The following is a 26,698-nucleotide window of genomic DNA, read 5'->3' as shown; positions in this document are numbered from 1 at the left end:
ATAAAACTTAAGCATATATTTAAATATGTTGTGAAATCAGGGGCTGAGTGAATTTTGCATGCAAGGCATTTCTAGATGATTAGTATATACGAACTTACTTGTTAAGACCAGCTTCAAAAGCAGCTAATGTGGCAATCCGTTTTCTGGGCAGGGTGGGCAGAGTTGGGGGGAAAAGGAAAAGTTTTTTTTTTCGAGACAGATCCTGAGGGACCTAAACGCTTACTTGTCCTTCACAGACTCCTCACCAGAACCAAGATTACAAACAAAAAAGGCAGCAAGGAAGTTCCCCAAAGCAGCGATCTCTCCGAGTTTCATGTGAGAGCGGTGTAAACTCAGCACTGCAGATAATCCATAGGGAAATCATGGGGTTAGTGCTGAGAACTGATGGGGAATAACAACTGAAAGAGCTTTGGTTTTTCTAGGCCGGCAGGAGGTAGCTCATGCTAGGACGCTTGCCAGCTCCGAACTGATGCTGGGAGCTTTGTCTCCTTTGGATTGTAGGAACACACTTTGCAGTCAAACTGATCTGAGAGATTTTGATAGTAAAAACAGCTGTCTCGTTGCAATGATGTTTTTGTTCCATTGTCAAAATTTTGAGTTAAATCCATGAGTGGGCTGCAGCTTGTTCAAACCCTGAACTCAACACCCTTTGTGCTCCTTTGGCTTTTCCACTGCAGTTCATGGGATATCCCCTTCCTGAGGAAAGGGCTAGGTATAATAAAAGCCGTCGGGGCGAGGACTTGCAGGTCTCCTCCAATGCCTCGCCAGTGCTGCAGAGACAGAAGAGGAGAGCTGCAGTCTGCCTCAAACTGATGAAAAGGGGGGAATAAAGAGGAAGAGCAGGGCGCAGAAAAGAAACACCCCAATGCCGCAGTGGCCGGGCTGCTTCCCCAGCGAGCAGGTATGCTGGTGGGAAGGGGCGGCCGTGTGGTACCTGTACTGTGCTGTGCGTGGGGACGAGGCCTGTGTGGGCAAAGTGAAGCACACGGAGGTGCACACGGTGGGAACCCTCTGGATGTGCCCGTGGCCACTCTCTGGAATGCACCCGGGTGAGGGTCCCACCACCAGGCAGAAGCAGAAAGCCCCCCTCTAGGTGCACGTGTGGGAGAGTGCCTCTGGTTTTGTGCTGCCATGGGAGATGGCAGAGCACTTCTCTATGGCCACAGATCCGGTCTGGTTCCTTTGAGGATGTCAGAGGTAGAAGCAGATTGCCCGAGGGGGGTTGACCCCCTGGGGAGCCAGGAGCTGTGACACGGTGTATCCATGAGCGCAGAGGGATGGTGTGCTTGAATGAGACTATTGCTGCGGGTCTGGCGGACCTGCGTCCCTATGGCAGAGCACGCATAAGAAAAATAAGCATCCTCCCCAGCTTCTTTTAAAATTGCTCTTTAAAAACTGTCACTGGAGGTCAGCAACACGAGGACTGCGGTGATTATTTTCCTGGAAGCGGAGAGCAAAGGTAGCATTCAAGCATCCAAGTTTCAAACCACGACCCCCTCTTGAAAACTTCCATCTACGTGCGGATTGATAGCAGCAACAGAGATAGAACTGTAGGTATGACCGCAAACCCGCACGTCGGCAGTACCTGCCGCCCAGGGAGAACACAGCGCGGCTCTCCTTAGAGAGCAAGGGGGGAGAGGAGGACACGTCTCCCCCAGCCCAAGCAGCGGGGCTGGGCACTCGGGGCAGGGTCGTGCCAGGAGCTGCGGGGCTGCCAGCGCGTCCCCGCGCTCCGGCCGGGCCCCGCGGCGTGCGGGAGCCGCGGGAGGCTCCTCCTCCGCCGGGCCGGGCCGTGCCGAGCCGTGCTGTGCCGTGCCGAGCCGTGCCGGGCAGCGGGACACCTCCGAGGGCGGCCCCAGGCGTGCGGTAGGTGCGGGGCCAGCATCAGGTCGGTGCGCGGGGCTGTGCGCGGAGAGACGGGGGTTTAGGGGAGGAAGGGGATGTAAGGGGAGGTAAGGGGGTGTAAGGGGAGGTAAGGGGGGTGGGGGCACCGCGGGGTGCGGAGCCGCCGCCCCATTCCGCGGGCATGCGCGCCCGCCCCGCACATGCTCGCTGCGCCCGCCGCGGGCGCGCATCCTGCGCTGCGCCTCCGCGCTGCTCCTCCGGTGAGTCGGGGCGGCGGGGAGCAGGCGGCTCCGCGCGGCTCCTTACCGGCTTCAGCCCTCCTTCCGCACCCGCGGAGGGGCTGGGAGGCAAGGGGGGGGGCTCCGCTAAGCCCGCCTCGGTGGTGCTCGCAGGGCAGGGCGCTGCTTTGCGCGCCCGCGGAGCCCCCGCGGCGCGCCGGGGTCCTGCGTGCGCAGCTGCGAGCAGCGCTAATTGCCGGGGTTAATTGGGGCGCAGCGCTGCCGCCTGCCTCGGGCGGTTGCTTTGCGAGCTGAGGTGCGCGCTGAAATAAAGTTATTGAATGCTCTTTTGGCCGCCGCGCAAGTGGGGAAATTTTCTAGCGCGGTTTGCGCGCTTTCGGGTGAAGTTTTGGGAGCGCGGAGTTGTGCTGGAGCGCCGTGAAGAGCCGCTGGAGGAAGTTATTTATGGTCTGCTACCGCTTTTCGGCGTTTCAAATAATACTCTGTGCTGTTGGATCAGATATTAATTGTTAAAATACATACGGTTAACCAATAAACAGTTTATTGGTCTCCATCAAATTTATTAACAGGATTTTTTTTGCAGCGTAGCATCAGATTTGCACATCCCTTAACGCTGGTAAGGACAGGGATATTTCATCGTTTCATCTTTCTCGCGGACTTTGGTAATTTACTGAGAGCTTCCTCCCTCTGCAGCCCTCTCCAGAGAGGGTTTTTTCCCCTATATATTGAGAAAGCATGTGAAAATTCTGTCTGCTTATGTCTGTGTGTTTTAGGGTGATCTGGTCCCTAAATGATAGCATGGATTTAAGCTAAGTCTTCTCTACGTTATTTAAAGTAACGTTTCTTAGCACCTTTCCTGCAGTCCACCTTGCGTTGTTGTTTGTTACATGTAGCTGCATACAGGATAAGTCATCTCCTTGTCCATTTTGGTTTGAATAAACTGTTTCTGTTCTTGAACAAAGCTAAATTTTTATTTCTGCTTTGGAATTTAAGGCATTGTGTGGCCTCAAACGTTACGCGTATGAATAAGAAAGACTTAGAGTATAGCTACCCTGAAAATAATTAGTGCTTGTAGCTTTGGAAACATCCCAAAACCTTTAAAAATATATTTTGAAAATTCACTTAAAATGAGTCTGCACCAAATAATTTGATTTAATTAGTCTAATTTGCATCTCTTCCAAAAAAAAAAAAATCTTCCAGTGCGATGCAGAATTAAATTGTAAAGTTATTGAGTCAAACTATCCAGACAGTTCTCATGCCTCTTCTACATCCCCACTAACAGGTCAAAACATTTGGCTAAATAACAAGTAGTGTACTCTTTTTGGTTTGGGACACATCGTTTTGTTTTGCTTTGCTTTGTTTAGCCCGCTCCCCTTAGCATATTTTCTTGTAAAATACTGTGCAGAGACTTGATTCCCACAACTCGCTAATATTATCACCATTATTTGGCTGAAATGTTTGAAATGGGCTCCTATTTCAAATATCTTGCAACCTTGGCGGTCTTAAATTTCATTAGAAAAGCTTCATTAGGGAGAAATAAAAATGTTGCTGATAATTTTCCCTGCAACAAGAAGTCCCACATTCAACATGATGTGTGCAGTTGCACCTTAATTATACAAAAAGATTAAACTCACGTATTCACATGAAGAACTTGATCTCTGAATATCATTTAAAAATCTCATGAGTTGCTGTGTTGTTGTCCTTCTATCGTGTCAGCCATCTGCAGATTTTTTCCTGAAAATTAAATAATTTAACTGTTAAGCCTGCAAGAATAAACTGCATCTTTAACTTAAAGACTGGAAGGTATCCTGCCGAAGCCACTGTGGCTGTATTTGTATGTCAGTGTGTATATGTGCATGCTGCTGACAAAGAAAATAATTAAAGAAGCTAGTAATTTTCTGCTGTCTTCCTAACTGTTATTTATGATGTGTAGTAGTAAAACAGCTATTCTGAATTCAGCTATAATTCTCATCAGTAAGATTTGTTTCTTCTGTGCCAAATTTTGCAGTAACCAGATGGTTTTAAGGTGTCTTCAGCTGGAGAGCAAGCAAGAACAGTGCTGAAGACTAATTATTCCTTGCAGTAAATTTCTTCTGCAATAAATTCACAGGTTGTTAGACTTAATCTGTGGAAATGATTGTTAAGATTACTTGTGCAGTGAAAAATGCTTTTAAAAATTTGTGAAAACTAGCAGAAGTTCTTAGAATGCCAGGAAAATATTTTTGAATTAATTTTGCCTAGCTGGAATAACTTTTATTAGGGATGAACTGTTAAGTGAAGTTGCAAACTCCAATCCTTTTCATAAACCATGGAACTCTGCAGTCTTAATATGATGATTTTAAATATATCCCAGAAGTTGAGGGCTCATTTTTCAGATTGAGCAGGGAAAACTTCTACTACCATTTCTGATGTATGGCTACTATATGCATATGCATTATTCACAGCAGTAATGCTGGACTAACAACCCGGTTCTTCTCATTAGATTTCATGACGTTGTACTACACAGGACAAAAAATAGTTACACCAAGGAAAAATAAAAACTAGGTTCAGAGCTATAAGCAATGACGCATACAAAAGTACAGCCATTCAGGTTTAGGTGCGTTCTCCCTTTCAGTGGATTAATTTAGTATGAGATATGATATATATATATATATGTTATATATATATATGATATATATATATATATATGTTTTTAAAAGTATAACCACTCAAACCTCTTGGCATAATAATCACTTCGATATGAACAAGGAGAACTGAGCAAATCTTTCCCTCCCTTTTCTACTGCAAAGTCAGAGAGACCATCCTGGTTAGGTCTGCTTTTTAAGAGGTCTCATCAGAAAACAATTGTTCATGGCAGCCTAATTCTTAAAACAATACTTCATCTTTATTTGCAGATCTTAACTCAAGTAAGGATGTTTAACAAACACCCTGTTTTAATCAGGTGAGGATAAGCCCTTCAATTAGGATGCAAATAATTGCATATCATGGTTGTGTCATTTGGGGCCTGGAGGTGTTGCCATTTGCAGGTAGATTTGGTGCTACTGAAGTGTTGAAGCAGGAGGAAAGAGAAAATGGGAATAAAGATATAGGACTGCTCAGTTCTCTTGCGAAATATTTGTGATCGCAGCATACAAAACTAGACCAAGTTTTCCTTCTTGAGCAAGCTGCTGATTAACAGTTGAAAATGGTGTGAGAGGAAAACTGGATCCAAAATAGCGACTGTTGTTACATAGACAGTTCCAGTGAATGTCACAGAGTGAATATTTAATTTAAAATAGTCAAGCTTCTTTTCACCCGCTCTTTCTAGCTAGATTTTAAATATCTATTTGAATTATTTTAAAAAGTACGTAAAATGAGAGGAAAAAGGTTACATGGGCATAATCCTTCCCATTTAAAATTGTTTGTCTGCAGCTGCTTAAGTCCTAGCATTAGGAGTCACATACAAACATGTTTATTTAACATCAGTGTTATCTGTTAGATTGTACATGGTTCATTAACATGGAGAGAATACGTTTTGTTTAATAGTGTGTGGGAGCTGCCAGAGGTCAGAAGAGGTTGTTTGCCTGAAGTCGAGATGGCATCTTGGCTTTGCTCTCATTCTGTTTGTCACCTCTGCTGTCTCCGGAAAATACTTCATTAGTGGAGTGTTAAGGTATTTTCCCTCGTGTTTATGTGCAGAGGCTCTGTAGAAAGCCAGAAGTATGCTGCAAGGCTGTGGTAAGGTTTACGGGGAATTTTAAGGAAGCTTTGTTGTAATTTGTGGAGGATTGGTTTAGCTAGGGTTTGATTAGGAAAGGTGCTTAGAAAGGGAAGAGCAGTACAGGAAAAGGGAGCCTGGGACGTTGTTTTGGTGCCCTCAAAATGTGTGGCTGCAAATTGTGTTATTTTACAGAAACGGGGGAGACGGGGGATCCAATGTGTTACGAAATTCAGAATGTTTTGTGTGCTGTTGAAGAACGTTTTGTTACTGTCAGTGTGGCTGGGTCACAGCCGGACTCAAAATGGCTGTAGCTGGTGGTGACGCTGAGCTGAGAACCAAGAGGCGAGCTGGTACCTCTGTCTGCACGGGACGGAGCAGGAATGGGCCCTTTCTGTCTCCTACAAAATTTGCTGGGTGCTGTCCGTTCTTCCTTCTGTTAACTAGCAGTGTGCTTGGAAATGTTAAACAATAACTGGGGATGCTGGAAATATCTTGTATAGAAATAACCATGGCTTCGAGTTTGAAAAGTGTTTTAATGCTATTTATGTATACAACCTAATAGCCATGTACTGCACACAGTATTCTGAGGGAGAGATAAGCACATCCTTTTTTTTTTTTTTTTTTTTTTTCCACTTTGAAAATGTTTCTGTTTTTGATGTGCTAGTGAATTTCTCCAACCTGAATTAGATCGGGGTTGTTTGGGATTTTTTTTGCCTTGGAGGGGAAAGATGATAAACTTTGGTTAGAAAAATTGACCTCTATGATCTTTATCAAGGAAGGACCCTTAGTAGATTATAACAAAAAGGCATTGAATAAAATGAGCATTATAGCAGAGATCAAAGTGGCTGTAGAAGATGCAGTTTGAATGAAGCTTACTGCAAGTGTGCAGTTTTTTAAAAAGCAAAACAGTAGAAATAAATTAAAAAAAATAAACTGAACTTCTGCATTGATTGTAAGTTGTAACTGAAATACATTGAGGGGCAGAATGTTGTTGGGGCTTTGTGTGTATTGTTTTTGTTTTTTTTTTTAAGCCAGCAAAACTTCTGTTTCTAAAGAATAGTAGGTTCCTTCATATGGCTAGAGAGAAAACAAAAATAAGTGCTGTGTTGGGGGAAGATGTCTGGTGCAGGATTTTTTTTTCTTTGAATTATTTTCAACAAGTACTTACTCTGTTCTGTATTTTTAAGAAATTATGTGGACGGCAATTTTGTTTCTTTACCAAGGCAGTGAAAACACCAAGAATCCTTTTTATAATTTGGAAAGAATGTCAAAAGAATGAAGTAGTTAAACCTAAGTGTATTAGATCATACGCTCTAAATGCATAAATAAGCATAACTGCAATCACACAAACCAATGTTAAAACCACCAGGAAAACTCACCCACAAACCCTAATGACTTAAAGGGAATGACCTCAGCCATTGTGAAATTTGTGCCTATTTGTTGACTGACATTTTTTGTAGAACCAGAGTGCATGTTTCACTGGGGTGTGGGATTTTGTTGTTTGAAAGACTGCTGTTTTTTCTTCTGTTGTTGCTGCCAGGTTTGAATACAAAGAGTGAAAATGGGATTGAGGCAGGGAGAGCCTGGATATGATTTGGGCCTCAGCAATTTGAAAAGCAGGTGAAGGGGTTGTTATTGATGGACAGAGACTGGTAAGAACTGATGGAAGTTTGTTTTTCAGATGTTAGAAACTTCCTCGATGATAGTCCATTACTAACTTATTCCCAACTGGTTTCCTCTTAAGGAAATGAAGGTTTAAGGTATTTGGTTACAAACGTAAGATTTTTTCACGTCCGTGTCTTTTCATGAGTGCTGCATGAAATACCAGCGTCATTCATCTCCCCTCTGCTTTTTTGAGAGGAAATTGATGCATGGTAGAACCTCAACTTGCCATTGCTGCAACACCAGGTAATAATTCAGCAAAACTGAAGTCTTGAATTGTTTCAACAATAAAAAACTTTTTGGGGATGTTTTAAAATAAACCAGTGCTACAGACGACAAGCCTGGTCAGAGCCAAGTCACTCTGCAGACCTGGTTCCTCTCTGCTGGCCATTCCTGGCAGTGGGCTCCTACTTTTCTGGGCTGCGGTAATTAAAGTAGGTCCAGATTTAATTGCCCCTTCTTGGCTGCGCAGACAGGTTTAAGAAAACATATTTTTATGCTCTTTGGTGCCTAACTCTAGACGTTTGGTTTCATGGTGCAGAAATCCTCATTTGCTGTCCTTGCTTTTGAGGAGGAAGACAGCCCAGCTAAATAAGTAAATAAAAATCCTAAATGCAAAAGAACAATTTGGGACTAGTCAGTCCAGATAGTAATCAGTTAACCCACACAGAACTGATGCTTCGCTCTATGCTGAAAAGAGCAGACTTACCAGAGAAACTCAACTGGAGTAAGAAAGCAATGTATTTCTGAACAAAAGGCAAGAGGACGTGAGGAAAATTTCTTAAACTCAGCAAATGCCTTAAAAACTGGAAATGCCTCTAGGATTACTCAAGCACCCACAAGAAACAGTGAGGAAAAAGTGGAGCAGGCATCTGAAATTTTTTGTTTTTTAAATAGGTTGAGTAAGCAAAGCATTCTGAGGGCCCCAGTTATTTACAACTTAGACTGTGCACCATGCAGAGACGCTCATCAGCTGTCTTAGAGGCAAGTTTTGCATCTATTGCGAATTGTCTTTTGATGACATGCTTGATTCAGCTTTTTGCCATGTAATTGTCCTACAACTGCTTTGAAATAACCGATCGGTTTTGAATATAGATCTGTATCACCAGTTTTGATTCCCCTTGCAACTGTGCTTCTGTGCTAGATTACCATCTTTAGAATTTATTTGTAACTGCCTAATGATTCTTTAAGATTGTAACTCAAGTCAAAACGTATTTACAAAATACTTCACTTTCAGTAAGTGTTGAAAATGTTCACTTCAGTTTACAAAGCTAAAGTACTGCTATGCAAATGCGTGTTGTTTTTTTTCAGTTTCTGTGACTGAAACAACTCAAAATTTTGTTTAGAATTGAGCAATACTTTTCATTTGAAAAGATATTGTTTATCCACCCTTTAACAAACTAAAAAGCACCATTTTTTAATGAAATGCTTTTGTAAGTAAAACATTTGAATGTTATATTGGCTGTGTCCAAATTTTACTTTTTAAATAGGATTTATTTGATTTTATGAAACATTTTCTGAATTTATAAAGCACCTTAGTTTGCCTGAAGTATGCTTTTTGTTAGCTTCCGTTTGGTGAATGTTACATTGACACTCCTGCTCTCCACTGAGATACAGAACTGGGAGTCTGTCAGCTTTAATGCATGTTGCAAAATTATCTCCTTTCTTGTGCTTAACTGCGGGCAAATATGTCAGATCCAGTCCTGCCCTCACTACAGTTTCCAGTCATTTCATTTAAATAAGGACTGCACCCCCATTGAGAGGGAGCAGTTTTAAATTTTCTGTACTTGTTGCCTAAATGCATTTAAAGAAATGGTTTTGTATCGTAACCACTGTCAGTGCAAGTCCAACTGACTTCTTCAGGGCCCGAGTCTTGCAAAACAGGAGCAGGAATTGCCATGTCTCTGTGCTATCCACACTCAGACTTTATTTGCAACTTGGCAAAGGTCTTCAGCAGCAGTTAGCAAAAGCTGAGAAATCCAAATCCAGTGGAAGCCAGTAAAGCTCCAGCAGGAGGTACCGCAGCCCCTGCAGTAACAGTGGATGTAACCTCCTGCACCAAAAGACCTTTGCGGTGGTCTGACTTAGTACTCAGTTATAGCATCTTCTATGACCAAATATTCTGGGGCATGTTGGTGGAGTTAGGAGTCTAGCAGGAAAATAACACAGGCACCAATTTTCATTTTATTTATTGATATAAAATAAGATCCTCATTCTGTTTAGCCTTGGTAGACTGTTGTGTAAACATCTACTTCAGAGGAACCTTGTTTTTAATAAAATTCAGTTCTCTTTGAATAAAGGACAAACTTAGGTCTCTGAGCTAAACTACGGCATCTTTCAGCAATGCTGTAAATATGTGTACAAGGGAATGTAAGGCTCTTCTATCTACAATCTTAAACAGACCTTTGCTGTCTCTCCTTAAAATGACTTTGCCTTCTTCAATCTCTCTGCACCTGAACATTTGTAAGTTGTAATTTGAAAGAAGGCATATTTCACCCTTAACATACGATTTGATTTTGTTTGTTCGGCAGCCATCCTTCCTGTTTGCTGCAACAGATGAATATAATCTGGGGAAGGGAAATGGTTGGGGAGACTAGGGAAGCAAACTTGTGTAAAATATTTGAGATTCAGTAAAGCCTCTGGACTAGATTAGTTTTGAAACTCCACTTATGCCCCCCTGCAAGTTAGGGGGTGGAGACAATGCTTGTTTAGAATTTAAAGTAATAAAGGGTGCTACTGCTATAAGATACATTGATGTTAGTCTAGTGTTTTCCTTCTTAAAGCTCAGTGCTGTTTCTTTCCCCAGTCCAAGCTGCCACAAATCAGGATTATTCAATCACAGCAGCGGTTTAACTGCGTCTGTGGTGGAGTGTGATGGTTGCTTAACAATGCACAGAAGCATTGTGCCCTGGTTTAGGACAGGAAGTGGAAAATGAATGTTGTTTTGAACTTGAACTTCGTGAGCAGACAGAAAGTAATTATTAGAGCTGGAACTCCTCCGGGAGAAGCAGGGGAGTGATGCACCACACTTGTAAGATGCACTGTGGGATTTTAAATATCTAGTTGTGTTTAATGCTTTGGTTTTACATTTCTGCTTTTTAATTGATCTTCTGCTCCTCATTTTTTTCATGGCTAATGGAGGAAGAGACAATTGCGTGTAGACTTAATGTTCTGTATTTATTGATAGACATCTCCTGCCTGCCTTGCCCTGTAGGGGAGGACTGAATTTCCATCTTGGTCCTAGTGTTCCTTTCAGTTGTGAAAGGAACTCTTTCACTGCCTGGGTTATTTAATAGGCCTACTATAATGTGGAAAAGTGGCTTAATTGATGATTAAGAGCACATAATTGTGAAGCCATTTAATCAGAAATCCTAAATAAGGCACTTGTGTAGTATTCAGCATTAATTATAAACTATAGAAGTTTTTTTTCTGTTATAAATTAGAAAACTCCACTGAAATGACACAGTCTGCATAATTGTGAGGTTAACATTTTAAATAACACATTTTTAATAAACACATCACTATTAAAATAGTGACCACTTTCTAGGGAAAAAAAAATTAAAAGGCAAAGTTCTGCCTTCAGTGATTTTTATTTATTTATGTATTGTATTTCAGTGGCCTGTGATTTCAGCAACCTACCACTTAAGATTTTTTTTTTCTCTATTTTGGCTGCTACTTTACAAGTTCTTCAACGTAGAATAGTCAGCACAAGATTTCACCTTTCCTTACAGACTACAGTTTTGTAGTCTTTTGTAGATTTTTAAAGTACTATTCCCTATTGCGTGAGAAAATTAAACAAAGAAGGGAAAAGATTTTTCTGTTCTTTTTGAAGATGATACTTCTAACCATTGTAGGTGCAGGGGTTTTTTGTTCTTGGGAGGGAGCAACTCCTTCTTTGAAAGATGTTTATTTTTAATGTAAATATTCAAAATGTGTTCCTTATACTTCATGATAATATCTCCTTGATCAAATTAACAAGATTATTTTAATCCTACATTAACAAAGTTGTGGGATTCTTTATTTGTGAGTTTTAAAGGTAGCAAAATTAAGTCACTTTAAAAAAGTGTGATGATTTATCGTGGCACAGTGGGAGAAATTCCTCTAGAGATTTTAATATCTTCCACCTGGTATAGAAATGTAAAGAAAGTAGTCTTTAACCAGTGACTAATTTGTCACTAATACCCAGGGGTTCCTTCATTACAACACAAAGATGTCAGTTTTAAGAGAAACGTACAGTAAAAAAGTTGAGTGCAACTTCCTGTTGCAGACACAAAAAAGAGAAAAATAAAGGTCTGGAAAGCAGCCGAAGCCATGTGAAGGAAGGCTCTAAAGCTATCAATCAGGGTAAAACAAACGGAGAAGGATTTTACCTGCAGGCTTCAGTTGTATTCACTGGGACATGTGTGAGGAGGAAAGTCACTTGATATGACTCCAGAGGAGGAGCTCTGGCAAGCAGTAATACCCAGACTGACGCTCAGTTCTCTTCCAAACTGCACGTACTGCATCCTGGTAACTGTTTGAGGAGGAACTATATTGTGTTTTAAAAAAAAAAAAAGTCACTCTGCTTACTGATGTATTTTATATTTCATCACAATGAACTGCCTCCAATATTTACCACAGTTCAAAAGAAAATGCTGCTAGAGAATACCTGGCTCTACTGACAGCTCACACCTGACAACAAAGATCACAGCATCTCTGTTACATCAAAGATTCAACAAGTCCTTTTTACCAGCAGAGAACTATTCTGGTGTTCAGACACTTGCATATTTAGTGTCATCCCTTTGTTGCATTAACAAAACTTTGACTCAGTTCCTGTCCTTCCAGTATTGTGGTTTCATGACAGCTTAGCATAAGAGGGGGAGCTTGAGTAGTCGTCATACACTCAAAAAAACACTTCTGCACCAGTGTAATATGTCAGTAGGCACAATAAAACATGTATGTTAATATTGGATAGAAGACTTCTGCTTAAAACCAGATTTAGAAATGTGAACTAGGCAATTTGCTATGGTAGCAATGTGTTGAGCTGTGGCAGCCAGCTCTGTTGTGGGTGCTTTACCTGTGCAAGAAGTGTGGTAATTGGTCTGGTTTCTCCCCCAGCAGTGGATGCTCTCCGACAGGGCAGGTACCACTATTCCATGCTTCTGCAGCAGCAGCAGTCCTGCCTCTCAAGAGCTTTGTTTTATTCTTCCCCTACTTTTTATCCAACTTAAAAACTCTCTTTGGAACCCTTGAGCTGGCTCAGCACATTACCAGTTGTCTGTGATAGTAGTGATTCAGTGTCAGGACTGCAGAGATGTTAGAGATTTAGGAAGTACTAGTGAATACTACAGCAAAAACCATACATGTTGGAAACAACATGCTTGACAACTTTGTGGTAAAAGTGTTTATGTAGCCGGGGAAGCCCTGGCATGTCCTGCAGCCCCCAGGCCATATTAACACAGGCCTCTGTTTCTTGCTAGAGAGTAAGTTTTAATGTTAGCTGTTCTACGGTTAGTTGAAGAAAAGGAAGATTTTGTATTTTGTCAGAAGCAGATTACTGGAAAGGAAACAAATGGTTTTGCTACGTTTCTTTCAGTTTTAATTTCAGTTTAACGTTTCTGTGTGGCTCGAGCTCGCCTGGAGAGCATGGCTCCCCACTGTGGGCTGCAATTCCTGTCAGGAGAGCCTGCTCCACCATGGTGCCCCCACAGGCCGCGGGGGAACCTGCTCCGACGCCTGCAGCGCCGCCCCCTGCTCCCTCACCTACCTGGGTGCTTGCAGGGCTGTTTCTCGCACTTTTCTCCTCACTTCTCTCTGCCCTGAGCCGTTTTGCTCTTTTCTTCAATGCGTTTTCACGGAGGTGCCACCAGCTTGCTTGACGGGGTCGACCGGGTTGGGCCGCGGGTCTGTGAGGAGGCGGCTGGAGCAGACGCGGGGCAGCCCCGACCTCTCCTCACAGAGGCTGCCCCTGTGGGCAGCCAATACACTATACCGAAATCAGGGCTTTATTAATTAATATCAGACTGATCTGGAGCAGCAGCACTTCTCATCCTGGGAGAATCGCTGCAGTTTTCAGTGCACATCGCGACAGGGAAAGAAAGAGAAGGGTGACGAGGGAGGTTGCTCGCACTCCCGCCTCCCACCTGAGGTAAGTCAGACAATTATCCCGGTCCTTGGTCACCTAAAACTGCAACCACTTTTTCAAGTGTCTCTTGCGTTGAGGCCAACTGACTCTCTAAGCATCTTGTGGGCACAGAAAATTGAGCTTGTGCTTTGCTGATATTTAAGGACTGGATGTTTTCCAAAATAATCTAATTTTATTTGTACAGTAGTGTGCTAGCTGTTGAAATGTGTTGAATGTGTTGCTGTCTTTCACATGACTATCTTAACTAGGGATGTGTCTTTTCCAGGTGCAAGATACATGCTACTTCTGTGGTGTTTGTTTTTTTTTTGTGTGGGTGTGTGTATTTCTTGATTTTATTTTTTGATTTTAAGTTGCTTGTAACTGCTTTGAAGATGGGATGCACTCCTGTAGCGAGGCAGCATCTACCATCTCCTCTCAATCTTTCCAGAAGCCAGGTCTTTTTATCCATTTGTTGTCATGGTTGTGTTTTTTTCTTTTTTTTTGTTTGTTTGTTCTTGTTTGTATTATTTTATTTATGTTCTGTTAATATTCATATCATGAGGGAAGAAACAGGTGAGATGGTCTTGCTGTCAAATGGTGGCAGTCCTCTGGTTTTGATCACATGCCCAAGGCCTTAAATAGCATTTAATATTTTCTCCAGATGTTAGGCTTCACGGCTTTTCAAGCCATTAACTTGATGCTTGTACGGCACCATTTTCTACCTGGTTTACGTTACAAACAAGGTAAGATTTGCGTTCAGTTCCCCCTGAGCCTTGGCCTTCCTGGTGGTGATGGCAGTGCTGCACCTAGGAGGAGCCTGGAGCAGGCAGGGATGATTGCGGATGAGAAGGGCAAAGGATCCTGCTCTTTGCAGGGGAAGCATGCTTACTTTCAGAGGGCTCAAATCAAGGACTTAACCTGTAGTTGCTAACAAGATTGTAAGTGAAGATGACCAAATGGTGCTAGTGTTTCGGCACCTATTAATGGGCCAGTTACTGTGTAGGTAAACTAACATTTTTGAGGGTTTCTTTTTCTCGAGAAAGGGCCTTACGTTTATGCCTTCATCCTGGAAGTAAGTTAAAGTCATTTGAATGGCAACAGGCTCAGGAGAGAGCTCTACATAAGCATTGTTATGCTTACTCTGACAGGCCAGACTCTTGCCCCAGAATGCTGTCTGCCATTCCAGAGAGAGACTGGTTGTCTTTTATTAATCATGCAATGGTCTTTTAACTATATGGGAAACAAACCCCTCCAGGCCTGTGTTATCCTGCTTGCAGCCAGTTCTCTTTTGCTCAACACCTCAAGCAGAACTTGGTTTGAAACCCAATCTAGCAAGGTGCTGCCTCCCCCATGAGACATTCTATTAATGGCCACAGATGTGTCCTTAATGAATAGGATTTGTTGTGCCAACACGATGTTCTGTCCTTCCTCAAATGGATGCTTTCTGTGTTGATGCAAATACTATTACCAGAAGAAATATTATGGAACCTGCAATCTTGTGGTCACTGGCACTTACAATTCTGTGATTATTCTTTGCATATACTCTTAAAGGTTAATGCATACTGGGCTTTTTTCAGAGTCACTGAAAATCAGGCTTTAAGTTGTATAATTTTTTTTTTAGTGCCTCAAACGGTTTATACACCCTAGTGACCTCTGGAAGTGTAGCTTGTATTGTAATCCACAAATCAAATATTAGTAAAGAAGAAATAGCTGGGATGTGACTTGTGGAAGCATTTTTCAGATGGTCCCCTGACAATGAAGGGTAAAATGCTTAGAAGTTGGATTATTACATATGCAAAAGGAAAACCAGGGTTTAGTTGCCAAAATCTGACTACTTTAACTTGTAAGTTGACTCAATAGAAGTAGGCTTTGCCCTGAGGTCTTAGCCTAGAAGTTACGCAGCAATTCCTGACACTGTAAATTTGAAGATTTCCAGGCTCATTTAAGTGCTGTCAACCAAGTCTTGTGTTCAGTCTTAAGTGTTTCGCACTTCAGTTAGGAAGGCCTGAAATCATGACTCCTTGGAAAAGAAGCTGTGTTATCCTGACACAAGTTTAAAAGAAACATTTATCCCAGATTGTAAATGTCCAAAATACACTGCTCAAATTTGTTCTGTTCAATGTTAACTTATAATGGTGAAGGTAAGTGACTGTAAAGTCAGTTTTCATGTTTAATTAGTTGTGTGCATGATTCATGTATTTTTTTATTCTCATTCCAATTTCTTGCCAGCCTTGTATTTTTATACTGCTATGAGTTTGTATTTCAAGGTAATACTTGCAGAGTGAGGGCTGCTGGCTCTCAGCTTTCACAGGCATACTAAGTGTATTTTTGATCTGGGGATTTTTACTCTATAGTTACTGACAAGCAAGATTTTTTTGGACCCAAAAAACATACAATCCAGTTGTCTTTAACAATGCATGTAATCTCGGAAGAGGAGAACCCTATTCTTATCCATTTAAAAGCTCTTCAGAAAAAGAATTGCATGGTGGAAAACCTGCCAAGATTTCCTCTACTTAAAAAGAAAGATGGCAATGGCCACTTGCCTGACAAAGAAATCTTTATTTTCTCCACCCTTCTAGGTAGCTGCCAAGCTGTTGAAAGTCCAGCTGTTTGCAGCATCTAAAATGTTGTGCTTACCAAGGGTGCCCTGTAGCCAGCTACAATGTTCACTGATACTAAACACTACTGAGCAATTTCCCACTAATTCCTAAATGCTGTTTCATTTTCTAGATATCTAGTAGAGCTTTTTGGCGCTCCCTGACTGTAGTAGGTGGCTGTCAGGGTAAATGCATGACGAAGTAAACCCCGAAAGTAGTTTGATAGCCCTGAAAATAGGACAGTGCTGCAAGTACCTAAAGTAGATGTCAAGTAGGAATTGCTGACTCAGTCTGCACAAGTGTGGGATTAGTGTTATGGATTACGGTGGGCGTAGTCCTCAAATCCACGTTACACGAATGTTTGTCAGTTAAAGTAGTAAAAGTGGTGCTGGCTTCAACTATATTGGAGCATTTTGTAGAAATCCTGTGTTTACAGGGAAGTAAAGATTGCTGTCACCTAAGCAGTGCAGTAATTTGGTCAGACTGTCTTATTGGCATTATAACTACAGTCACCTTGCAAGCAACGAGGCTCTCCTTATAGCAGTCACGTTGATAGATTACAGGTGTGGTTTCAGGAGTGGATGAAGCTGACTGAGAGCTGCGTTGACATGAAAAGAAGTGGCCTTCTCAGCCTGGCTGCATGTTCCTGTCTTCTCCTTTGTGTTGGTGCTTACCAGACATGTGACAAATCAGATCAACTCACTGATCTAGCTGAAAAGAAAACCAGGAAAAAAAAAGTTTTCTGATCTAGCTGAAAACAGACTTGTGTGGTTGCAGAAGTCTGCAGGAGCTTGTGGCTCAGGCAAGGACACAGAAGGGTTGCATCTTTGGTCAGAAGTGAGGTTTTGATTTTTATAGTCACTAGAAGCTGATCAAATGCTGGATGATGATGCAGTTTTGCTGTTATCCTTGATAACCGAACTTCAAGGCAGCAATTTGGAAAAGAAGTCAATTTACAAGATGTAGTTAGCTTGGTTGTTGAGGATTAATCGGCTTGACACATATATATATATATATATATGTATATATATTTACATATAAACTAAAGTCAATATATAAAATTCCATCCCTTACCTGGCTTGGATTTCCGACAGCACGTGCCAAGTCCTGTCCTGTTCCTTCACCTGGTTCCCAAAGGCATTTTTGGATAGGTATTTTTGAAATGTCTTAAGCATGTCCTAGAGGAGATTCTGAGCAAGACATGAAGTTTACTGCTGCTTTCTTTGACGACAGCCATAGAAGCTGGAGGAAAGTCATGTTTGTGTATTGAACTGATAAAAGGACTTGCACCAGTGACAGGAAGCCAGGGATGATCCCCTCTAGGCACAGGCTGTGTGTGACATCTTCAGTGGATAATAGTAATGCACTGATCCTGATTTCATTCCTGTTTGGGATCTTGTCAAAAGTGCCTTGCTCAGAATCTAACACTGTGTTAGGATAGCAGTGAGAAAGAGGAATTCTTAATTCCTGGGTTTCTGAAGTCGTTGGTGTGTTCATTGCTTAAAGACCTCACTGAAACGAGCTATAACAATCTCAATTTTTTGGTTGCAATTTATACAATTTGGAAATTGTATTTTAAATTAATATTAACTCTCCCGTGAAGTGGGGTTGATGGGGTTGACTGACTAGCTATTTTAATTACTGAAAGTAGGTTACATATCTACAAGAATAACTTCTCTCTGACAAAAGCATATTATATCTTGGCTCTTACTAATAACCAGCTCAACTTTAATTTCACAGCTTGCTGCCAACAGTTGCCTTACTAAGACATAGCACTCATAATAAATGAAATTTCATGTAAAAAAAAAAAAAAGAAAAATGAAAACTTTGTTCCAGCTGGACTGAAAAGGCAGTTGGAGCATTTTTATCCTGCATATAAAGCTGCCATCCACGTAAACATTTCAAATTACTTTTTCATTTTTAATAATCAGGATCAGACCTTTTCTGAGTATTGAGGCAACAGCAAGATATTAGGAGCATACAGTTTCATTCAGACTCCATTAGTTATTGAATCCTGTCCAAAGTTAAGTATTTGAAGTGTTTTGGGAGAAACTCACCTTTTAGTTTCAGGATTTTGACAACCTCCTTGGATGAAAACCCTGAAATGAGTAGGCTCTAGTCCTGCTTGGTAGCTCTCAGAGACATTGGTTACATCATTTTCTCTTGGAGCTGTTGCTCGTGTGTTGTTGAAAGCCCTGCAGCTGATGAGTGCTTGCCTGAACTACCAACAGGAATCTCAGTTCAATTATCACACAGCCTCTGTGCACATGGAAGAGATTAATTCTCATAGCCACAAACAGAACGAATGCTTTGTACTTACTATCATAATGTAAGTTCATGCTGAAATACGGTGCCAGTAACCAACTCCTTCACCAATAAATTCACAGTTCTAATAAACCATGTGTTTTTACAGCATCTTGATCCCAAAGGATCAAAGAAAAGTTGATTTATTTAGCTTTGGGTCCCATCCCCTGTTCTCTCTCTTTTTTGTTCTCCTTGCTCCCCATGAGCTCGAAAAAGCCATATATGAGAAGAAACCCAACTGTTGTTGTATAGTCCACAGCAGGGAAGGACACTGCAAAACCACAGAAAAGAAGATTTTAGCCAGTAGAAATGGCAGGAAGTGTTGTGGGCAGACAGAACACAAACACCAGAGCCTGCTTTGGCCAAGAGGCAACATCAACCTGTTTAAACTGTCCTGAGGTTCTTAAGTGATGGTAACTGCTTTGAAAGTTCAAAATCCAACATGTTAAAAAGTTGCACTATGCCTGCAGCAGTATCACTTTGCTCCTGTGTAGCGGAATTCATTGAAGACACCACTGATCTTCCCCAGAGATGGCTGAGGATGCAGCTAACAGTATTAGCTCAAGACAGTGAAGTCAAGAAGTGGTGGTGGAGTGTCTGATGGACCAGTATGGGCCTTAGAAAAAGGTGAATAACGCTCACAAGGAGCATTACTGCCCTATAGGTGAGCTTTTGGTAACGTGATCGTGTCCCCAGACCTCTGTAAAGGCCCCTTGTACAATTGTAAGCATGTGCTGAGACGTCGCAGCACATCTGTAAGTGCTCCCTGAGGGCTGTTAGGATTTATACCCCAGGGGTTTCCAATGTTGTAGGACTGGCTGATGTTCTCATCAAAAGGCCAACCCAATACAGGGTTTTTGAAAATGTGAATGGACAAAACTATTTGGCAAGTGTTACTGACACTACTCTAAAAAGGTGTTCTGTAATTCAGGAAGTATTTGGTGGCTGTTGTGTTGCAGTAGCAGGTAGAGGTTCCAGCCCCACACTGCGTGTAACTGAAGTGCTTCCTGACTCAGAATATTTATTTCTCATGGGGGGAGAAAAATGTGTGGAAGAACAGAGTGGACACAAGATATAAAATTGCTATGGCCAGGTAATTATGTTGTTACTAAGTAAACCAAATATTTGTGTTTTTTTTTGCCTGTGACTTATACAGCTTTGGGACAGCTCAATAATTCCTCATTGCTGAAACATCCTATTCCTAAATGTAGAAATCCTGCTTCTGATTAAACGGATCTTATTTTAAGAGAAGAATCCCAGTCTGAGTAGCTGTAACTTTGACTGTTTTAAATATTTTTCAATCCCATCTTAGACCAGTGCAATGAGACTTATTAGTTATACTCAGGCGTATGTGTCTGCCAGAATTAGCAATTATTTGGGGAAAACCAAATTGAAACACGGGAGAGAAAAAAAAAAAACAAAAAACACTTTAAGCAATTGGCGAAAATTCTTTTCTGGTATTAGTCTAAGATATTTATACTGCTGAAGTATATTGTCACCTCAAGCCGTACTTTGCTTGCTTGCTTACTGCTGTCTAGGGTCTATAAAGCACAGGTTGGGGCCAGTGCTTGAAGCAGCATTTGTTGCCAGCAAAAGAGACAGAAAGTGTTGGGGAGAGGAGAAAAAGCTAACATGTTTGTATGTTTAAGAATATGGTTTTTTGTTTAGGTTTTTGGAACGTCCAAAAAATGCTGCAAAAACAGTATTTATGTCTTTGTGGATGGGAATGGCAGAATAACATACGTGTCTTTTCCTGTGCAGATAATACGTACTGGGAAAACTGAACAAAAAGAATAAGAGTTAATATCTGTAGCTATTACCAACTCTAGTATTTTCTCCCTTGTCTAACAGTGCAAACCTTTATCTGTCATTTGATCTGTACTGTCCATAGGTCTTTTATATACACAGAGGGATTTACTGCTTTGTAATCAAGCTGCTGAAGAAAAACGTTGTCCTTTTATTCACTAGGGATGACTGTAATAAATTAAAATGGTTTCCCATTAGCCTTCCCTACTTAGGGGAACCACTTAAAATTACTTTGGACTTTGCCCTTGTCTGACCTCCTCACCTTTGCTCAAACATTTCTGCTTCCAGGAGTGCAGCGGTGTTGGTCCTTGAGCCTTGCTTCTCTGAATAAAGTTACAAATCGTTTCAGGCTGGAAGCAGAGCACCAAGGTGGAGCCCCTTTGGAGTTAAATGTTGGGTAGTTTTAAAAGCCTAATGCAGCATCTAACTTGCAGGCGACCTGTGGCGTCATAGATTGCTGTTTGTGTCAAGAGCTGATTGTAACTTAATTGCATGAATATCATTCAGTAAGACTGTGTGCATGCAAATGAAGATGGGTTTGGGTGTTTTTTTATTACTCCTTTGAGGTTTTTGTGGCAATAATGGCTTTACCAGCTTGTGGAAAAAGCTGTGGAGTTGCAACAACCAAAACTCAGGGGCCTGTTTGAGCACAGCAGTACATTTAAACAAGCATATGGGAAGTTCTCTCTTGCTTTGCTTATTAAATGCAGCTAGGGTTATACTGATTTACAAAACAAACCGCAGGATTACAGCACCTGTTTGGTCAAATGTTCAACTATTGTTTTATAACTGATAGTACAATAGTGTTAAATGCGTACACATTAATCAGGTATGCTAAAGTAAAAAGAACGTAGAAACGGCTCCTAGACAGAATATATGCAGTTCTGTTCTGGATTGTCAGTTTTAGTTATGAGATGAACGAGAGTGCGAGATTTTTTACTGAGTTGCCAAATCTTGTGTCCTCCTGCCTGTTCCTTCTATTTGTATTCAGCTCCTAAGGTCAGTTTTTGTGCTCCTCGCTGGTGTGGAATTGTAACTTGAAGGTGGTTTGAGAAGGTCTCAGCGTGGTGTTATAATCTGAGGAGCCTTAGAGAAGATGCTGCTCTTGTAGCGGTGCAGAGAAATACACGACATCGCTGAATGGAATTCTTTCACAAATTTCAGTAGCATAAAGTGCACAAGGAGTGGGTAGCAGAACAGTGATAGGATTGAGAAGTTTTTTTTTTAACAATGTGAAAATCACTCACACATAGAAGTCTGAGCAGATTGACTTGTATCTGTGCCAGGAAAGCCTGGAGGGCTGGCCCCGAACGACTCTGTGGCTGTGGTGTGCAAGGTGGTGCAAATGTCTGGCTTCAGAGGCACTGCTAGTGGAAAACCCCCTAGGGTAATCATGAGCTTGCACTCCCTGATAGATGGCATGTTTATTAGTGTTTACAAATGAGTGGCTTATTTTATAGACAATGAAGCTGGGTAGAGCTCCAGCTATGTCTCAGCACACCCATACTGGAGACAAGTAAATGCACTAGGGAGGGAGATAACCAAACCCTTCAAAAACCAGCACACTTGTGGGAAGGTAGTAACTGAGAAACAAGCTCAAATGGCATTCTGCAAAGGTATCTTGTAGTAGCCTGGTTTTACAGGAATTGGTAGATAATGTCAGTCTCTGTGTTTCAGGAAAAGTTCCAAAGCTGTCCTATTCTCTGCTATTCCAATTTTGAAATATTTTCATTAAGCAAGGGCTAACTTGTCAGAAGAGGAAAAGCAACCACAAGATTTTTGGCTGGTCACAGTGAAGATCTCACGTCTTAAATATTTTCAGCTATCTGTGATTATTCCACATAGGTAGAAATAACTCATAGTCTGCATAAATTTGAATAAACAGAGGGAAACCGCAAGCTGACTGCAAAAGTTGCTTAAAGAAATAAACCATACCTTGTGTGCCATCGATCAAAGTCATCAAATCACAACTGAGGGCAGTTTGGTATCGCCAGCATTTTCTGGTCAACAGGATGCTGAGACTCTGGCAACACGTGGTGGTCATTGGCGGTCGTAGGTCAGGCTCAGGTACGTTGTGTGACGTGGGGAATATCTGCTTAAGAAATGTGGAAAAACCGCTGACGTTTCTGATACTATTTTTGGAATCTCTATTAATGTATCTTGGGCCATTGGGGTGCCAAGGGCAATATTGTGAGCAGCTGAGAAAAGGGAATATGTTGCCTAGTTTTGCAATCATTAGTGCGCACTTGCATCCTGGGAGGAGGAGAGCAAGACCAGCAGAGCGTTTGACCAGCAAGGCTTGTCCCCATTCCAAAGCAAACTCTCGGCTTTTTGTATATGAAAGTATGCAAGAATTCATAATCTGACCCTCTATATTACTTGTGTGTATACATAGGCTGCAATTTAGTAAAGAAATCCTTGCTGTAGCTCCCTGCCTCAGCACCATCTGGGAGCAATGCAGAGATGAGAACGCTCTTAGCAAGAGATTCAGGCAAAATCACCAGTTTGCACGAGCTTATCGCTGGTCGGAGAACTGTCTCTGGCATTTCATAAATCATCAACAGTACTAACATGCTGTTTGGAGATTTGTATCATTAGCAAATTAATCACGTTCAGGAACACTCCCGTAGCAGTGTTGGATGAGACACTGTGCAACGCCTTTCTGCCAAATAAACTGCAGAAAGAGGGGCCTGGGGGATGGGAGGTGGAGAGGGGAAATCAGAGCTCAGCTTTCATATTACCTCAATGTTGTCTTTGATAGCAGACTTTAAAAATATTTAAACAAAATGACAGTGAAAAGCTTCTTCAGCGTTCTGACTTATGCTGCTGGCAGAGTATGATGGAGAAATTCTTCCAGGTTCTGTCATCTTTTGTTTTTATCCTTGCAGGGAGCAGCCACAAAAGTTTGCTCATTGGTCTTCCAAGTGTGTAACATCTCTGCCGTGGCCCAGCCCTGGAGTGCCAATGCTCACCAGGCTGCTTCACGTAAGGAAGAGTAGAGAAGCTAGGAAGTGCAGTGTTTATACGGACCACAGGAAAACCCCATTTTGGAGTGAGAACTAAACTTGAAGTTCTGCCCTCTGCCCACTTGAGTGCTCCTGTCTAAAACCATAGAGCTTTTCTTGGCATAAACCCAAAGTTTTGGTGTAACTGAGGGTGATCTTGCCACCCTGTCTAGAATTTCATTTATACACTCAGTTTTTCTTAGATTGATGTAATGTTCATTCTGTTTTTCCCTTGAATTAGCTGAGCTTCAGTTTTGAATTTTAAATCCAATGGTAATATTTCCCATGCATTGCACTCTAAAATACATGCTTGGATAAAAGTTTCCATACAGCAAAGGATAATGTTTATACCACTGCTTCTCTGATGTAATCTCCTTTCCCCTTTAAAAAATAAATAAGCATAGACCACATATTAAAGCAAACAAACAAGGTGCTGGACTGTTGAATCTTGCCAGTTTTTAATCGCTGGGTGTTACCTGCAAGTTTTGAGCTATCGCAGTACAAAAGACCAGCAGAACCACTACGTATCTAGATATTTGATAAACTGTGTTGTACATAGATTTTAGCTGGCTTTTTCCTTTGATTACACTTTCATACCATCCATCCAAAGTTGAATCCTTTTACTGAGGAGCAATACAGCCAACTTCAGCAGCCAGAAGGTTATACTATGTTAGTCCACAGCCTGCCACTATCTCTTTCGTGTTGTGGCATAAGTCAGGTAACTTCCATTAATGACTAAACTTACAGTGTAAATTTTCTGTTTCACACTAGCTGCTAGATTAGTCTTCTCAGTTCTTCTGCTGTGCCAGTGGATGCCGGCAAGTCTCAAATTTAAATGCTTTTTGATGTTTTGTACAGCACTGGCCACATTTATAGAGCTCAATTGGACATATGCTATATTGTGCTTAATAAACTACTTTTTAAAATAGCCATGATTCAGCTGCTTGTATGGAAAAATGTATGCTTAGCTTTTGAGAAAAATCTTAACTCTTACAGCTCTCAGGGGCAGATTATTGCTTTTAAAACTTAGAGTTTTGCTTAGAGTGTGTACATGCTTTCCAAAGTATTTGTCCCATGCATTCACTGGCAGAGCGGTGTGTGACAGGACAAGAAAAAAGTTCCCTCTTTCAGCTAGGTTTTATTAACCTTTTTCCCAACAAGCCAGAAATTTGAGGTCTTCTGTGCAGTCCCGTGACAGAGGGAAATAGGAGTGTAATTCTTGCAGAAGCATGTTTTGTTTGTTTACAAATAGTACTGAAAGGGGGGTTGTGTGTGTTTTGTTGGTTTGTTTTTGTTTTCTCCAGTGCACAAAAAGAAACAGAGATTGTGGTTTTCAGTAGTATTCCGTGAGGTTTCCATTGGCCTTTCTCATGTCTGTGTCTCAGGAGCTTTTTTTTTTTTTTTTTTTTTTTTTGACTTTTTTGCTCACTGATTTTGTGTCTCTCAGCTTCCACTAGTTCCTAGGCCAGGTTTAGGAGGAGAAGTTCTGGTACAGGCTGTCCTCTCTAGTAAATGCTTGCAGTTTTGGATCTTTGTCGAACCCATTTATTCTGCAATGCCTATTGCTGAAAATGTACCTTCAGGAACCATGTTAGAAGTGAGAGGTGCAGGCCTTTCAGCCGTTACACCCCCAGCACTAGTTTATGAAGAGAAGCTAAACGAAGGGAAGCTGGTTCTCTAATTGTGGCATTTCAATTCCATGCTTAAATTTGCAGCTGAGCTGAATGAATTCAGTTTCTGGGCTCCTGAAGAATCAAAGTCCCCCAAGCAGGCACATAGGCAGTCTTTGTGATGACAGCCTGTAAAACCAGCAGCTGTCTAGGGGTTAGCAGATTGGTTCTGCTTAATGTGAACCATGGCAGGACATGTGCTAACGGAAGATGCACAAAATACCTAGCACCTATTGCTCCAGGGTAAAAACAGACCAACTGGAGTAGAATGACTGGGAGAGAAGAGTTATGCAGCCAATCGTGAATTAAAAGGAGAATTTAGCCGTGCAGAAGTTGGGCGTAGGAAAAAGGGGTTATGTGGTCTAAGAGAAAATAGGAGTGTGAGACTTACACTTCTGGTCTGCACTGACAACTGCAGGCAGTATCTGCTCTCACCATTGGTAAAAGAGTGGAGAAAGTAGTAAGGAAAGTCAAAAATACACTAGTTTCATGGTATTTTTAGTAGGTTTAGGGTTTGGCATTTGTATAGCTTTCTCCCGTAATCCCTTGTGCTGATTTACCCGACTGCAGCCTATTATCTGCATGGTTTTGAGCTCAGCTTACTCAGAAGTGAAAAAATGCAGGAAACCTTGCTTTACAGAGGTAAATAGAGGCAGGCAGATTAAATATGAATTGTCTCTGTAAGATGCTCTGGTAACAGGAAACCTGTGGCTGACATGGAACTGAATACACGTCTGCCTAATGAGAGCCCTTACTATGGGAGTGTGGCTTCAAAATTGCCATTTCTGAGAATACCACTTGAGAAAAAAGTAACTTTTTACATAATTACGGGGTTTTTGGTGTTAGCATTTTAAGATGGCTGTTTAATTGTTCAGGGGAATTCATGTAGTACTGTAAGTCTGTAATTTATCTGAGCTGAAACCCCTTTACTCCAATTTTTGTTTTGTTCCATGCAGTAGTTAGTTGGTTTTTTTTGTTTGTTTCTGCTATTATTTTTTTAAAGGAGGCACACTTTCCTTTATTCTTGTGTTTCATTAGTTACCCAGACTACTATTCTGGAACGAAGGGAGATGAGCAACTGTATTTCCTTCGGAAGCTAAGCATTGTGTTCAGATATTTTGCCCAGTTGTTGATTTCTGGTAGCTCATATTGCAGTAGCCATGGCAAACAGTGGGGGTCAGCGAGAGCATCTTTGCATGTTGCTTATGAGTGAATTGGTCGTGTCTGTGCCATCCTGTAGTAGCCAAAGGGAAGAAATGACTTTGATTCTTTTGTCTGTTGTAGAAGTTATTCCATCAAAGTGTCGGAGAGAAGCTGTGCCAAAGGCGATGAGCTGAAGTTAATGCGGTGTCAGGAAAGGCATCAGCTGTTGAACCAGGCTGTCGGGTTCCTCTCCTGGGCTGTCGAAGGGGAGGGCCTTTGAAGTCCCATGCGCGTGGGAGAGTTTTGCCTTTAAGCTAAGGATATTGCAGATCAAATCTGAGTTTTAGGCCTACGGCAGTCACCTTCTTAATGTCATATGTAAGCTTCTTCTCAAATATCCAAGAGGCTGAAGTTGGCTTTTGCTTGCAGCTGGATTTCCTAATCTTTGGAGATGATAAAGTTTTCTTAGATTATTTGAATGAACTCGAGGTAGCTGCCAATTTCTCTGCTTGCAGGAGGTTTTCCAGAGCTGCCTTGCAGTCCTGTAAATGAAGCCATCATCTCTGTTGCTGCCCCGAATCCTGGCTCTCTTGCGTTTATGGCAGTCCCCAGGTTTGGCATTGT

General features: G+C 41.6%; 1 protein-coding gene across 12 annotated transcripts in view; it reads left to right on the top strand.

The window, feature by feature from the left end:
• Positions 1–1,692: 1,692 nt before the first annotated feature.
• EYA2 (EYA transcriptional coactivator and phosphatase 2) overlaps positions 1,693–26,698 on the top strand; it is a 99,562-nt gene continuing 74,556 nt past the window's right edge. The window contains exon 1 of one of the 12 annotated variants that reach the window (XM_035548542.2): positions 1,693–1,866. Coding sequence is in view for 2 of the 12 variants with exons in the window: in XM_035548524.2 (XP_035404417.1) it covers positions 6,086–6,198 (113 nt within the window). In the remaining 10 variants the exon portion in view is untranslated. The other 11 variants (XM_035548530.2, XM_035548539.2, XM_035548534.2 and 8 more) reach the window with 11 other exon arrangements.

This window comes from Cygnus atratus, chromosome 16 (assembly GCF_013377495.2).
Source record: "Cygnus atratus isolate AKBS03 ecotype Queensland, Australia chromosome 16, CAtr_DNAZoo_HiC_assembly, whole genome shotgun sequence".
In the NCBI taxonomy this organism is placed as follows: Eukaryota; Metazoa; Chordata; class Aves; order Anseriformes; family Anatidae; genus Cygnus; species Cygnus atratus.
The sequence above is the reverse complement of the archived record's forward strand: the minus strand, read 5'-3'. Positions and strand labels throughout refer to the sequence as shown.